The following is a 16,345-nucleotide window of genomic DNA, read 5'->3' as shown; positions in this document are numbered from 1 at the left end:
GCTCTTTCACGTGATTCAGGTTATTTTGAAAAGTCTGAACAGGATCTTGGGCTTTATTGTGAAAGGTTTATGTGGTACATAAACAAGCGGACACGCGATGCTGTTACTGTCATTGTTGCTAACTACAATGCATAAAAACAGGCGCTTGTCCGTCCGTAGTGTGGTTATATAAAATATAAGAGAAAGAGAGAACTTTAAGAAATTAATATAGCCACTACAGTGACCATCAAAACGATGAAAACATATTGCCGTAAACAGTTTATTTTACGACGCCACGAAACAAACGATAGTGTAAACTGAAACGATAGCTGTTTTTATATCGTCATCCGATATATATCGTTATATCGAACAGCCCTACAGTAATGCGTTGTGCTGGCAGACATGCACTTACAATGATGAAAGCTCTAGGTCCCCTTTCGACATTTGTGAAATCGTCTATCAGGAACCTTGGGGTAACTTTTGACTTTCCTCTTACTTTGGATGTTCAAATCTCTGGTTCCGTCTTTCTTTTATCACTTATCACTGCTACATTAAGTCCTGTAGTGTCACACACTGAACTGGAGGTGGTTATACATGCATTTGTTTCATCATGTTTGGACTATTGTAACTCACTGTTTATATGTCTAAACAAAAACTCCTTGGAACAAAACTCTGCAGCAAGGCATAAACTTAAAATCTCAGTTTTTTATTGTCACATAAGTGGTTGCCTGATTCACATGTTGCTGCAGTTTGTAGTCACAGTAGTTGCTCTAGCTTCACTTTTACTAGCTCTTGCTGCAGTTTAGCTGCCTAACTTTCCATCTGTAGTTTCAGATGTTAAGTAGTATCAGTGTTTGATTAAGTTGTGGAAGTTTCCATAACTAGCACCAGATGGTGATGTAGCTTGGGTATTTCATTTAGTTGCACCAGTTTCAGCTGCTGGTATAATTTATTTGTATCAGTCACTCAAGTTTCAGTCATTTCAGTTTCACTAACTTGACAATGTTGGTGTTGTTAGTTGCAGGCATGGTGTCAATGGTTGCTTCATTGCAGTCGTACTTTCACCCGTAAGCGTAGGTGCAAATCTTGAGATACTTGCCATGTTTAGTTTTAGCCATTACAGTTTTATAATTCCTGTAGTTTCAGAGGCTGACTCATTTGCAGGAGTTGCAGTTATACATATTGCTGTGGTCTCATTGGGTGCTGAATATATATTTATTTGCAAGTGTTGTTTGCATTTGCTGATTATGTATTTACAGATTTTTAACTGACTAGGAGGTAACGGATAAAAATGCAAACTACAAACAGACCTATGATGTTTAAAGTTACTAAACAGTGTCTACTTCAAACTGTTCTTCCTGGTAAAAGCTAAAGTCTGTTAACTCCTCCCTCTTCTACCTGAAGCACAGCAGCTCCAGTCTGTCCACATATTTTCTGGAATAGTTTCACCACTATGTAACAGAAACTCACAGAGACACTCTTACTGAGAGGAGAAATGGCACAGAAAAGAGATCAGCTAGATCGAGAAATGTTCTCTTGTTGGATCTGTTTGGATCTACTGAAGGATACTGTGACTATTCCCTGTGGACACAGCTACTGTATGAACTGTATCGAAACCCACTTTGATGAAGAGGACAGGAAGGGAATCCACAGCTGCCCTCAGTGCAGGAAGACTTTCACACTGAGGCCTGACCTGGAGAAAAACACCATGTTAGCAGAGTTGATGGAGTTACTGAAGAAGACTGGACTCCAAGCTGCTCCAGCTGATCACTGCTATGCTGGACCTGAAGATGTGGCCTGTGATGTCTGCACTGGGAGGAAACTGAAAGCTATCAAGTCCTGTTTATCTTGTCCAGCCTCTTACTGTGAGAGACACCTTCAACCTCACTATGATGCAGCTCCATTAAAGAAACACAAGCTGGTGGCCCCCTCCAAGAAGCTCCAGGAGAACATCTGCTCTCATCATAAAGGCCATGAAACAGTCCCAGCTGCAGCAGAAAGGACTGAGAAGCAGAAGGAGCTCGAGGTGAGACGACTAAACATCCAGCAGAGAATCCAGGAGCGAGCGAAAGATGTGAAGCTGCTTCAACAGGAGGTGGAGGCCATCAATGGCTCTGCTGATAAAGCAGTGGAGGACAGTGAGAAGATGTTCACTGAGCTGATCCGTCTCCTCCAGAAAAGAAGCTCTGATGTGAAGCAGCAGGTCAGATCCCAGCAGGAAACTGAAGTGAGTCGAGTCAAAGAGCTTCAGGAGAAGCTGGAGCAGGAGATCGCTGAGCTGAAGAGGAAAGACGGCGAGCTGGAGCAGCTCTCACACACAGAGGATCACAACCAGTTTCTACACAACTACCCCTCACTGTCAGCACTCAGTGAGTCTACACACTCATCCAGCATCAATATTCGTCCTCTGAGCTACTTTGAGGATGTGACAGCAGCTGTGTCAGAGACCAGAGATAAACTACAGGACATTCTGAGAGAGGAATGGACAAACATCTCACTGACAGTCACTGAAGAGGATGTTTTACTGTCACCAGCAGAGCCAAAGACCAGAGCTGGATTCTTAAAATATTCACAAGAAATCACACTGGATCCAAACACAGCACACAGAGAATTGTTATTATCTGAAGAGAACAGAAAAGTGACATTAATGAGACAAAAACAGACTTACTCTAATCACCCAGACAGATTCACTGATTATTATCAAGTCCTGAGTAAAGAGAGTCTGACTGGACGTTGTTACTGGGAGGTGAAGTGGAGAGGGGGTGGAGTTGATGCAGCAGTCGCATACAAGACTATCAGCAGAGCAGGAGAGTCAGATGAATGTGGATTTGGATTTAATGACAACTCTTGGTTATTGAGCTGTGACAGAAAAAGTTGCAAATTTTTGCACAAGAATGTCCAAACTGTCCTCTCAGGTCCTCGGTCCTCCAGAGTAGGAGTGTACCTGGATCACAGAGCAGGTATTCTGTCTTTCTACAGCGTCTCTGAAACCATGACTCTCCTCCACAGAGTCCAGACCACATTCACTCAGCCGCTCTATGCTGGACTTGGTCTTTTTATTGATCATGGAGACACTGCAGAGATATTAAACTGAAATAGACAGAAGTCACTGAGGGACGGCTAGTTCCTGTTTCTTTGGTCTCCAGCATTGCTGTCAACAGTGATGGAGATTTTGAAAAGAGGTCAGAGTGGCACCAGAAAGTTCTTTGAAAGTAAATTCTGCTAGACCGAAAACAATTTCTAATTAGCTTGTATGAAGAAGATCATAAAATCTAATAAAAATGAACAAACATTAATGAACTTCAGTTTTTATATCAAGAAGACACTAGTATTATAAATGTAATTGTTTTATTATGAATAGTATTGTCTAAGCTCACAGACCAAATGTTACACTCTGAATAAGACTTTTAATTTCAGTCCTTCCAGCACACAAAATCACACGTATTCTACTAGAGAAGATGTGGATTTTATAGACACTCAATCTGAAGACTTGCTTAATGTAAACCCTCCTGTGTGAAGTTTGTTACATGTTTGAACTGATACATGCTGATTTTCTTTCTTTTTTGTTGTTGTTGAGGAGTTATTTGGTTATTTGAAGAAATATTGAAATGAAAATCTTGATTTGAATCATCTGCTACTGTGGCATATGTAACTCATTACTGGTATTTTTTTTTATATCAGGTGTGGCTATAACTTAGACTTTCTGCTGGTCTGTTTTCTGTGTTCTTATCCCTAACCTTAACCACAACCTTAATCATGTTAGATAGTGTTTTCCAAAGCGATTCATGATGATAAAAATTTTTTAAAAAAGTAAAATAAATGTACATGTCCCAACGGTTCTCATGTTCTCTCCTGTTTCTGAACGCATAACATAGAGACGTGTTGAGTGGCCGAAAGCGTAACATACCAACAAGTTGTCTCGTAGCGTAGTATGTTACGTTTTGGGATGAGAACATGTTGGAAAAACCAGCAGAAGGCACAATGTAGTGTTACTGACATGTGATTGGATGAGCAGCCTACAGCCCGCCTCCAAAGTCTCCCAGTGATTATGCCGATGAGGAAACTGATGTGTTTGTCAGAGAGTACAAAGGTGTTCAACCATGAACTTAGCACAACAAGTGAAACACACACATACACTCTAAACCCTGATCTGACTCATGCAGATGATTCAGTATCTTTCTGTGTCCTTCCTGTTTAGCTGCTTTTGGACGAATCCTGATTCTCTTTCTCTGCTTTGGTTAAGCAAACAGGTTTGATTCGTTGGTCATGAGTGACGTGTTTAGCAAAAAACAAACAAACAAAAATATGTTGTTGGAGACTGTCTCTCATTTACAAATTTCCTCTGGCTGCAGAAGTTGAAGAAGAGACTGTCACTGCATGCTTGTATGATTTTTTTTTTTTTTTTTTTTGCCACACGACTGTTAAATCCAGGACTTTTAAGGTTACAGTAGTTGCTGTATCTTATCATAGATAGATTTGTTTGGTTGTAGTTAAAGTGTCAGTAGTAGCAGATGTTACTATATTTGAAATTATTAACTTAAATTCAAATATAGTAACAAAGTATATGTGGGGCCTCCCTGCTGCTGCGGAGTCGGGGCGGTCTGCTCCTGCTCCGCGGCTGCTGAGCGACCCCTCATCTGGGGCTCTCTTCAGCTTTTTTCAGGGAGAGTGGCACGGTTTCCCCTCCGTTGGTCTTCTAGCAGATCATTACATGAAGGAACCTTTTAAATACAAGCGCGCTCATGCTCACAGGTGCACACACGGGTTCTCACACATACAAACTACACCCTTTTTGGCTCCTACCTCAAAGCACACCGTGGGCTGTCAATCCTACGTACTGCACAATATTTAGTATTTACTGTTATATTCACATTGTTTTTTGCCCTTTATCACCGTTCCTCTTCCCTGCTGTTTTTCTTTCCCTCTTTCTTTCTCCCTTTTCTTTTCCCCAGTCAAGTCCATTGGGCATCTTTCTTTGCCTTTAGACAATAATTCTGATGGCAAAAGAACCAAACGGGACAGGCAAAAAAAGAAAAAAAGAAAGAAATTATTAACTTAGTTGCAGAAGTTGCTGTGGTTTTAGGCTTGTTTAGTTACAATCACTCTTTGCTGCTGGTGTGGCTGTAGTTTTAGTTTGAAATTTAGTTGCATAATTTTTGTGTCATATAGCAGATGTTGTTATACTTGGAGTAGCAGAGTTGCAGACATTGCCATGACTAATAGCAGATATTGCTGTAGTCTCCTTCATTCATTTGTTACAGAATTATCCATGCTTTCCTGTAGATGTTATATTTTCAGCCACTGATTTAATTCCTGAAGTCACCATGCTTTCCTGCAGATGATACTGTAGTTTCAGTCATTCATTACAGGAGATGTTGTAGTCTGAGGTTTGTTTAGTTTCAAAAGTAGACAATACTTATAGCAGCTATTGTTTCATTGATCCGTTAAGTTACAGAATTCTTCATTGTTTTCTGCTGATGTTCTTATAGTTTTAGTCACTGGTTGAGTTGCAGAAGTAGCCATTCTGCAGATGTTGTGGTATCTGTCTGTCCGTCCTTCCTTCCTTCCTTCCTCTTCCGCTTATCCAGGCCTAAACAGAGAAACCCAGACCTCCTTCTCCCTAACCACCTGCTCCAACTTGTCCAGGGGGACACCAAAGCGTTCCCAGGCCAGCTGAGAGATATAATCTCTCCAGTGTGTCCTGGGTCTGCCCCAGGGCCTCCTCCCGGTAGGTCATGCTGGGAACACCTCACCCAGGAGACACCCAGGAGGCATCCTTGTCAGATACCCAAACCACCTCAACTGGCTCCTTTTGATGCGGAGGAGCAGCGGCTCTACTCTGAGCCCCTCCCGGATGGCCTCATGCAGGATGGCTTCACCCTCTCTCTAAGGGAGTGGCCAGCCACCCTTCAGAGGAAGCCCCACATGAACTTGTTTATTCAGTCACTACCCACAGCTTGTGACCATAGGTGAGGGTATGGGTGTAGATTGACCGGTTAATGGAGAGCTTCACTTTTACACTCAGCTCTCTCTTGACCGCAACAGACCAGTATGCGTCCGCATCACTTCAGCCACAGCACCAATCTGTCTGTCGATCACCCACTCCCATCTTCCATCACTCGTGAACAAGACCCCAAGATACTTAAACTCCTCCACTTGGGGCATGAACTTGTCCTTCATCCGGAGGGGACACTACAGCCAAATCTGGCTGACAACCACGGCCTCAGATTTGGAGGTGCTGATTCTCATTCCCCCCATTTTGCACTCGGGTACAACTGTTCCAGTGCAAGCTGGAGGCCATCACCTGTTGAACCCATCAAAACCATATCTTCTGCAAAAAGCAGAGATGAGATTCTGAGACCACCCAAAGTCAAAGCCTTCAGCCACTTGGCTACTGTGGAGTTCTTTTTTGCTAAGAAAAGTTCAAGAGACAATCTAGACAATCTAGCAGTTCACATTATTTTATTATCAGGCAGTTAAAGATTCGGCTTGCAAAGCTGTGGACTTCTCTATGTCAGGCAGTCTGTGCATGGAAAACTCCCAGACAGTTCATAATTCAAAGTAAATATTGGACACATGGAAACAGGTAATATTTGTGATTGGCTATTAATGGGGAGATGCTATGGTTTAGACTTAGCACTCCCTGATTTGTTCTCCCATGGGTCCTTCCGCATGGTAATGGTCAACGACAAAACACCACTGGGGTTCAGATCCGGGAGGCTCCAAGAAGGGACTCCAAGAATGCGTCGTTCGGCACATAATGGCAAACGGCAGTCAGGACTAATTCCCCAACCCAAAGATGGAGGGAAAAAACCCTCTTGTCCACTGGGAAAAACCCCAACCTACAGGCAGCAAGCCAAGGGGATACTAGGATACCCACCCCAGCCCGTCGTCTCTCACCAAGGGCAACTCCAGACAGAGACAGAGTCCAGCCCCTCTCCAGGAGTGCTGGTTCCAGCAGAGATGAGATTCTGAGACCAGAACAGTTCCCTTGATCATGTACTCATAAGAGTCTTTTGAATCGCTCTTTGTTTGATCACTCACCCGGGACCAATTTGCCATGGGAGACCATACCAGGGGGCAAATGCCCCTGGACAGCATAGCCTCTGACATCCCTAGGACACAAAAACCCCTCAAGCCACTATAAGGTAGCGATTCACAGAGGGGTATTGTGGTTTCAGGTCTTTATTTAGTCGTCATATCTTCTACCAGATGCTGGTTTGGTTTCATCTGCCAATTTGGTTGCAAAACTTGCCGTGCACAGTAGCAGTTGTTAGTGTATTTTTAGGCTTTCATTTTGTTGCAGTAGTTGCCACATCTTCTAGCAGACATTGTTGTAGTTGCAGTAGTTGAAGGGTTAGTAGTAGTGGTGGATGTTGCTATTTTACAGTCATTTATTTAGTTGTAGAAGTTCCCATGCCATGTAGTGGATGTTGCTAAAGTTTCTTTCATTCATTTGTTGCAGAATTTTTAATACTTTTCTGCAGTTGCATACAATAATATCAGCAGAGCAGGGAGCTTAAATGAATGTGTATTTGGATACAATGACATATCTTGGTCATTCCATTGTTACACAAACAGTTATATTTTTTGGCACAACAAAGTCCGAACTCTCCTCTCAGGTCCTCGGTCTTCCAGAGTAGGAGTGTACCTGGATCACAGAGCAGGTATTCTGTCTTTCTACAGCGTCTCTGAAACCATGACTCTCCTCCACAGAGTCCAGACCACATTCACTCAGCCGCTCTATGCTGGACTTGGTCTTTATGAAAATGGAGATACTGCAGAGTTTATTAAAGTGAAATAGAAGTTTTAGCTTCTAGTTTTTTTGTTTTTTTCTTGTCTATCTTTGAAGGCAAATGAGGAGCTGGGAGCGTGGCTCATTAAGGTGGATAAGTCCGGCCTGCCTGGAAGATTTAAAGCCTGGATCTACCAGCATTCCATCCTGCCCCGAATCCTGTGGCCCTTGCTTGTCTATACAGTTCCAATAACTACTGTGGAATCCCTTGAAAGAAAGATCAGTGGCTTTCTTCGTAAGTGGCTGGGACTTCCCCGCAGTCTCACCAGCACTGCCTTGTATGGGGCAAGTAACAGCGTGCAGTTACCCTTCAGTGGTCTCACAGAAGAGTTCAAGGTGGCTCGCACACGAGAAGCCCTACAGTACAGAGATTCTAAAGACTGCAAGGTGGCATCAGCAGGTATTGAGGTAAGGACAGGAAGAAAGTGGAAGGCTGAGAAGGCAGTTGAGGTGGCGGAGTCACGCCTAAGGCAGAAAACACTGATGGGGGTCTTAGCAACAGGGGGAGCAGGCTTGGGATACTTCCCAAAGGCCCAGGTCAGCAGGGCACAGGGAAAGGAGAGACACCAGCTACTCCAGGAAGAGGTCCGAGCAGGTGTGGAGGAGGAGCGAGTAAGCAGAGCTGTAGGCCTTAAGCGGCAGGGAGCATGGACAAGGTGGGAGAGCACCTTGCAGCGCAAGGTCACCTGGGCAAACATCATGAAGGCAGACTTCCACCGGATCCGATTCCTAGTGCAGGCAGTATACGACACCCTGCCAAGCCCAGCAAACCTCCATCTGTGGGGAAAGAGCGAGACACCTGCCTGTCCCCTGTGCTCTGGAAGAGGGACCCTAGAACACCTCCTTAGCAGCTGCCCAAGGGCCCTGGCTGATGGTCGGTATTGTTGGTGGCACGACCAGGTGCTCAGAGTAGTTGCTGAAAAGATTGCCTCAGCAATCAGCACCAGCAAGCATCATCAGGCTCCGAGGAAGGCAATCTCTTTTATTAAGGCTGGAGAGAAACCCCAGGTGCGCCCACATTTGACAACTGGCCTCCTCAACACAGCCTCTGATTGGCAGCTACAGGCTGACCTGGGTAAACAACTAAAGTTCCCTCAGAACATTGCAAAAACATCACTCCGGCCAGACATGATAATTATTTTTGAGGCCTCAAAACAGCTGATCATGCTGGAACTCACAGTGCCCTGGGAAGAGCGGATTGAGGAGGCCAATGAAAGGAAACAAGGAAAGTACCAGGAACTAGTGCAGGAGTGCAGGGGAAGGGGCTGGAAGACTTTCTATGAGCCCATAGAAGTGGGTTGTAGGGGCTTTGCAGGACGATCACTCTGCAAAGTCCTAGGCCGGCTGGGCGTGGCTGGGGCAGCCAAGAAGAGGGCCATCCAGGCTGTGAGTGAAGCGGCAGAGAAAGCCACAAGGTGGCTGTGGATCAAGAGGGCTGATCCGTGGGTAGCTACTGGTACGTAAGTCGGGGCCTGATCACCCCCGGCTGGGTCGCCTGGGCGAGGGTGTATGATGTTGTGAGACCTGAAACACCTGATGACCCTAGGATACATCACTGAAGATGCGTACCAGTGCATCCAGGAGATGTGTCTTTATAGTGCTGTTGAGAGCTCACTGTTGTGCTGTTTCTTCTCTGCTCAGAATCACTTTATAGTTGCTAGTCTGAAATCTTATGATTAATTGTCTGTAGTTACCTGTAAATTTACTTGAAATTGTATTCAAATCAACAGTGCACTCTTTCTCTGTTGTGGCAAAAATATTCAACCGCTTTGGAAAGAAATCAGAATGACATATGAGAAATGTATTTCAAAACAGTTTCCACTAGACTCCAAAGTAAGTAGAGGAAATAATTATCACCAACATAATCAAGCAATAATTCAACAGTTTTAGGGCCTCAAGTTTTTTCATTGCTTAAACGACAATAACACTGGGAACTTTATTAATTTTTATTTATTAAAGATTTGGATTTTATAGGGGGCCAGTCTTATGTAGTTGAACAAAGTATATCAGTTCATATCAGTTATTAAGGAAATTAGAGAGATATGGAATAAGATGTGTAGCCTATTCCTGGTTGGAAAATGGACAACAATGTGTGCAAATTAATAAAACTGCATCTAAACGGGTCAATGTGGGGTAACTCAAGGATCTGTGACTGATCCAAAACTCTTTGTACTTTTCATTAATTATATTTGTAATATTACTAAATTGATTAAATATGTTGTTTATACAGATGATACAAATGCATTATCTTGTGGAAAGAAAATTAAATGATCTCTTGTATGCAATTAAAAATGAGCTTCACACTCTGCTGCGAACTGTTCCAAGGTGAGCAGGAGGCCATCACCCGATGAAGCCAACAGAACCACATCATCTGCAAAAAGCAGAGATGAAATTCTGAGACCATGCAAGTGAGAGCCTGCCGCCACTTGGCTACGCCTAGAAATTCTGTCCATAAAAATTATGAACAGAATCAGTGACAAAGGGCAGCCTGGCGGAGCTCATTACCCACAAGGAATGAGTCTGACTTATTGCCGGCTATGCGGACCAAGCTCTTGCAGTTGTTGTATAAGGACTGAATGGCCCATAGCAATGGACCGGACACCCCATACTCTCGGAGCACCCCCCACAAGACCACCCAAGGGACACGGTTGAATGCCTTCTCCAAATCCACAAAACACATGTAGACTGGTTGGGCAAACTCCTGTGCACCCTCAAGTATCCTTGAGAGGATAAAGAGCTGATCCAGTGTTCCACGACCAGGACGAAAACAGCATTGTTCCTCATGTATCCGAGGTTCGACTAACAGACAGATTCTCCTCTCCAGCAGCAAAGACTTTCCCAGGGAGGCTGAGGAGTGTGAGTCCCCTGTAGTTGGAACACACCTTCCAGTCCCCTTTCTTTCTTTTTTTTTTTGATTTATATTTTTTTTATTAAGGTTTCAAAAGCAGGCATTCACAGTATGTACATCATGTAAGCATACTTCTTGCTTAGGTTATCTGCCTTAGATACCAAAATAGTATTTTAATTTACATCCGAGTCATAAAGAGAGAATATTTACAACTATAGAAGCAATTGAAACAATCACATAATCCGAAATAAGAAAACAAACAAAACCAACAAACAAACAAAAAAAACAAAACAAAGAAAAACAAACAAACAAACAAAAAAAATGGATGTGTTGGTAGGGTGTGATCCTATAAATATATATTCTCATACATCACAGTTATTGGTTTGTAAAAATAAAATCTGGCCTATGAGGTGTGATATATTTGACCCAGTTTTCCCAGTATGATGTAAATTTCTCCAGCTTGTGGTTAACAGAAGCTGTTATCTTTTCCATGTTATAGATTTCCATTGTGATTTCCATCCATGTACTTATGTTTGGGCTCTCCGGGGATAACCATTTTCTGGTGATACTCTTTTTACAGGCCACCAGTAGAATATTTACTAAATGTTTATCATATTTAGGCCATTCCTGAGGTATATATCCAAAGAACATAGTCTTACTCTCGAGGGGTATTTCACATTTAAAGATATCCTGTAAGGCATTATGTATTTTTCTCCAATAATCCCTCAAGATAGAGCAGTCCCAGAAAATGTGGTAGTGATTTGCACTTTGATTTCCACAGTTCCTCCAACAAGCAGGGGAATTATCATCATAATGAGACTTCTGAGAAGGTGTTATAAAGTATCTAATTAGGCACTTCCAGCCGAATTCCCTCCACTTTTGTGAGCTGGTACACATCCACTGATACCTCCATATTGCCGTCCATTCTTCCTCTAATATTTTTATCCCTCCTTCCTTCTCCCATTTTGTTCTAATATATGAAGTCGAATGTGGTTTCAAATCCATTAGACCCTTATACAGACATGATACAATTCTATCAATAGTTTCTGAGTTATAGCTTTTTATAAACAATTCCATCAAGCGTGTGTTTGTCATTGTTACATTTCTCATCTTCATGTCAGCATAGTGCCTTAACTGCAAATATCGATAGAAGTCTTGTTTTTCTAATGAAAATGTCTTTCTAAGCGTGTCAAAGCTGAACAATTTTCCATCTTTCATTATACTACACAGGGCTGTTATGCCCTTACCTGTCCAGTCCTTGAATCTAGAATCCAATTCATTAGGCTTGAACTCTGAGTCGTAAGCACACAATTTAAGAACTATAATATTGGTCTCGAGTTTATATTCCTTTATAATAGTTTTCCATGTTTTAAGGGTCCTTTTCACCCACAGGTTATCAATGTTTTTTATATAGGTTTGTAAATTATTGTCAGCTAGAGTTGCCTGAATAGGAATAGACAGCTTTTGTTCCTCAATGATTTTCCATTGGGCAGTGTATGATGGGTTACACCAGCATATTATTGCTCTCATCTGCGCTGCAAAATAGTAGTATCTGAGGTCAGGGAGGCCCCATCCTCCCTTTTGCTTAGCCAGCTGTAGAGTTTTGAGGCGAACCCTTGGTCTTTTACCTTGCCATATATATCTAGATAACATTTTGTCCCACTCATTAAATTGACTTTGGTTAATCTCTATTGGTAGGGTTTGAAATAGATACAAAAATCTTGGCAATACATTCATTTTAATAGAATCAATTCTTGAATTAAAGCTAAAGAAAGGAATTAAGTTCCATCTTAATATATCTTCCTTTATTTTTTTGTATAAGGGTAGGTAATTCTGTTCAAATAATTTTGTAAGGTCTTTCGGTAAATTTATGCCTAAATATTTAAAAGACTCCGTTTGCCATACCAGGAGATAACTACATTTTATTTCTTCTGGTGGGCTATAATTATATAAGAGTAGCTGGGTTTTACCTATATTAATTTTGTAGCCTGATAATTGGCCGTATTGTTCAAATGATTGCATCAGTTTGGGTAAAGAATATGTTGGGTGTCCAAGGTAGACCAAAATGTCATCCGCATAGCAAGCCAGTTTATATTGCGTCCCTTTGATAAAAATTCCCTTAATGTCTTCGTTTTGCCTAATGAATTGAGCTAGTGGTTCCAAGTATAATGCGAAAAGTTACGGTGACCATGCACAGCCCTGTCTAGTGCCCCTTTTTAGGGTAAAACTGTTAGATAGGCATCCATTAATTTTAATCCTGGCTGTAGGATTGTCGTATAGTGCTTGTATAGTTTTAATAATCGTATCATGAAAGCCAAATTTATATAATACCCTGTAAAGGAACTTCCAGTTGATGGAATCAAAGGCTTTTTCAGCGTCTACACTCATCACAATTGCTTTGATTTTATGTTTTTGTATATGGTCCATAATATGTAGTGTCTTTCGTATATTGTCCTGTGTTTGGCGTTGATGTATGAAACCCGTTTGGTCGTTACATATCAATGTTGGTAGGAACTCTTCTAGCCGTTTGGCCATGATAGATGTGAAAAGTTTATAGTCCACATTAAGAACGGAGATTGGCTTGAAAGATCCACATTCCATTTTATCTTTGCCTTCTTTTGGTATAACTGAGATAATTGCCTCCTTCCAGCTGGGGGGCATTTGTGCCTTTTTCAAAACCCAATTCAATGTAGGCAGTAAAACAGGTATCAGTTCCTTTTTAAATTCTTTATACCACTCTGCCGTGTAACCATCTGGTCCTGGTGATTTACTTAATTTAATTGCAGCTTTTAATTCTTCTTCAGTTATGTTCATTATCATTGCTTGATTTTGTTCTTCATCTAAAGTGGGTAAGTCTAGAGGATTCAGGAAGCTATCAATCTGAGCTTCAGTCCCGCCAGGGGCTTCAGAGTATAGGGTTTTATAGAATCTTTCAAAGGCTTCCTGTATTTCATTTAATTTATTTTTTATCACTTTTGTACTTGGGTGCCTAATTTTATAAATTGTATTTTCCGCTGTCTTTTTTTTCGATTTCCACGCCAATATTTTGGTAGATTTAATGCCACTTTCATAGTGTCTCTGTTTCAAAAACATTAAATCTTTCTTGATTTCTTGTGTGGCTAGATTGTTAATTTCGTTCCTAATGTTTTTGATTTCCCTTAATATATCCTGTGCTGAGTCCCCCAGTCCCCTTTCTTAAAGATGGGGACCACCACCCCGGTCAGCCAGTTCAGGGGTACTGCCCCTGATCTCCACGCAACATTGTAGAGGCGTGTCAACCAAGACAGCCCGACAACATCCAGAGCCTTCAGGAACTTGAGGCGGACCTTGTCCACCCCAGGGGCTCTGCCACCATGGAGTTGTTTAACTGCCTCAGTGACCTCGCCCCCAGAGATTGGCGGGGTCACTTCCTTCGTCAGACTCTGCTTCCGCCACGGAAGACGTGCCAGTGGGATTGAGGAGGTCCTCGAAGTATTCCTTCCACCGCCCAATAATTTTCTCAGTCGAAGTCAGCAGCACTCCACCCGCACTATACACAGTGCAGGTAGAACACCACTTTCCCCTCCTGAGTCGCCTGACAGTTTGCCAGAATCTCTTCAATGCAGTCCAAAAGTCTTTTTCCATGGCCTCTCCGAACTCCTCCAACACCAGAGTTTTTACTTCAGGCACCGCCCGTGCCGCATTCCGCTTGGCCTGTCGGTACCTATCAGCTGCCTCCGGAGTCCCACAGACTAACCAAGCCTGGTAGGACTCCTTCTTCAGCTTGGTGCCTACCACCACAACAGGCACCAATTACCTTGCGGCCGCAGCTCAGTGCAGGAGCTTCGGCAATGGAGGTGCTGAACATAGTCCATTCGGACTCAGTGTCCCCAGTCTCCCTCGAAATGCTGTTGAAGCTCTGCCGGAAGTGTGAGTAGAAGATCTCGCGGACCGAGGCCTCTGCTAGGCATTCCCAGCACACCCTCACTGTACGTTTAGGCGCACCAGGTCTGTCCAGCATCCTCTCCCCCCACCACCTGATGCAACTCACCACCAGGTGGTGATCAATTGACAGCTCAGCCCCTTTATTTGCCCCAGTGTTCAAAACGTATGACCCACCCCAGCCCCACCGCCTCTCATCAGGGGCAACTCCAGACTGAGACAGAGTCCAGCCCCTCTCCAGGAGGCTGGTTCCAGAGCCCAAGCCATGCATTGAGGTGAGCCCGACTATATCTAGCCGGTACCTCTCAACCCCAATTCAATTCAATTCAATTCAATTTTATTTATGTAGCGCCAAATCACAATAACAGTCGGCTCAAAGTGCTTTATATTGTAAGGTAGACCTTACAGTAATACATACAGAGAAAAACCCAACAATCAAATGACCTCCTATGAGCAAGCACTTTGGCGACAGTGGGAAGGAAAAACTCCCTTTTAAAAGAAAAAATATCATCATAATCCGGCTACCCCTTTGGAGCCAGCTGTGGGCTCAAGGCTGGAGCCGAACAAAAACTCCCTGATAACGACTGTGTTGAGTCTGTTCCTTCCCATTCCATGCAAGGCCACCTGGGTTTGCTGGAAGACTGTTTACTTAGCCTGGCAGGGCGAAGGACACTGTCTCAGCTGAATTATGGACATGCACACACATACATATACTGATACTGATAAGCACTCACTGACGCATCACCCTCCCTACCCCGGATCCAACGCCACCTCCAACGCTTACCTCCCCTCTGATGTGGACATCGGGTCAGCTGGAGGCGCAGTCGAAGATTGCAGCGGTCCCAGATCAGATGTACACACTGGAACACTTTCCCATGTTGCTTGTCTGTGTTTATTGTGCTATGGTGTGTTGATATCTGTGCATTCCTGTATTATCCTTTTGTGTTACACATTTCGATGTTTTTTTCTTCGCTACCTAGCCTGACCTGTCTCCCCAATGTGATGTTTGTGTATTGTATGTACGGTCGGCAAGGTCTGTCATCTCGGTTGTGGGCAAAAGACCTGCAACTGACAAATAAAGGCTATCTCAAAAGGCATTCAATAGGGTCCCCCACAAGCTGATTTGGCGATCATTACGAAGTCATGGTGCCCCGGAAGCTTATGTGAAATGGACTCAGCTGCTCTACCGTAATGTCACAAGCGAGGTCCGATGTTCAGCGGGAACATCACCAGCCTTCCCGATTACCGTTGGCTAAGCCCTCTTGCCCCTGCTGTTAACTCTCTGTATGGACACCGCAACGGCTGATCTAAAATCACCACGTCCATGGAGCCTCCTGTATGCAGATGATGTGTGCCTATCAGAAACAGAAAACTGCCTAGCCCTGCAAACCCAAACACAAGCATGGAAAGACCGGCTCTCCAAAAACGGCATGCGCCTGAACATCAAGAAGACTGAGTACCTTGAATGCGGCCCCCAGACCAACAGTACCATCACTATCGACGGCGAGCCGCTGACTAAAGTTGCGCAATTCAAGTACCTCGGGTCCCTTGTCACCTTGGACTGCGAAACTCTACCAGACGCCAGACTCCGTGTCAACACAGCGTGGAGGAAGTGGCATCAGGTGAGTGGAGTCTTATGTGACAAGAGAATGCCAATCTATCTTAAGGCGAAAGTCTATAAGTCGATTGTGCGCCCAGTGGCACTCTACGGGTCAGAGTGCTGGCCAGCGATGACCAAACACGAACAAGCTCTTCACACCATGGAGATGAAGATGCTGAGGTGGCCTCTGGGTCTCACACGA

General features: G+C 43.5%; 2 protein-coding genes across 2 annotated transcripts; both read left to right on the top strand.

Moving 5' to 3' along the window:
* Window positions 1-1,474: 1,474 nt before the first annotated feature.
* LOC146635642 (tripartite motif-containing protein 16-like) lies at window positions 1,475-7,783 on the top strand. The gene is made up of 2 exons (XM_085350618.1): window positions 1,475-2,790; window positions 7,498-7,783. Exons 1-2 carry the CDS (start codon window positions 1,475-1,477, stop codon window positions 7,781-7,783), a joined length of 1,602 nt encoding a protein of 533 aa, XP_085206744.1.
* Window positions 7,784-7,834: 51 nt separating this feature from the next.
* Window positions 7,835-9,238, top strand: LOC146635641 (uncharacterized; the record flags this gene model as incomplete). The annotated part of the gene is made up of 1 exon (XM_085350190.1): window positions 7,835-9,238. A coding segment is annotated over one exon (1,404 nt), but the record flags the coding sequence as incomplete, so codon positions are not given.
* Between the last annotated feature and the right edge of the window lie 7,107 nt (window positions 9,239-16,345).

Source organism: Diplotaxodon limnothrissa, linkage group LG3 (assembly GCF_057381915.1).
Source record: "Diplotaxodon limnothrissa isolate DT_005_m linkage group LG3, D_limnothrissa_male_GT1.1, whole genome shotgun sequence".
Taxonomy (NCBI): Eukaryota; Metazoa; Chordata; class Actinopteri; order Cichliformes; family Cichlidae; genus Diplotaxodon; species Diplotaxodon limnothrissa.
This window is presented reverse-complemented; position numbering and strand designations above follow the sequence as displayed.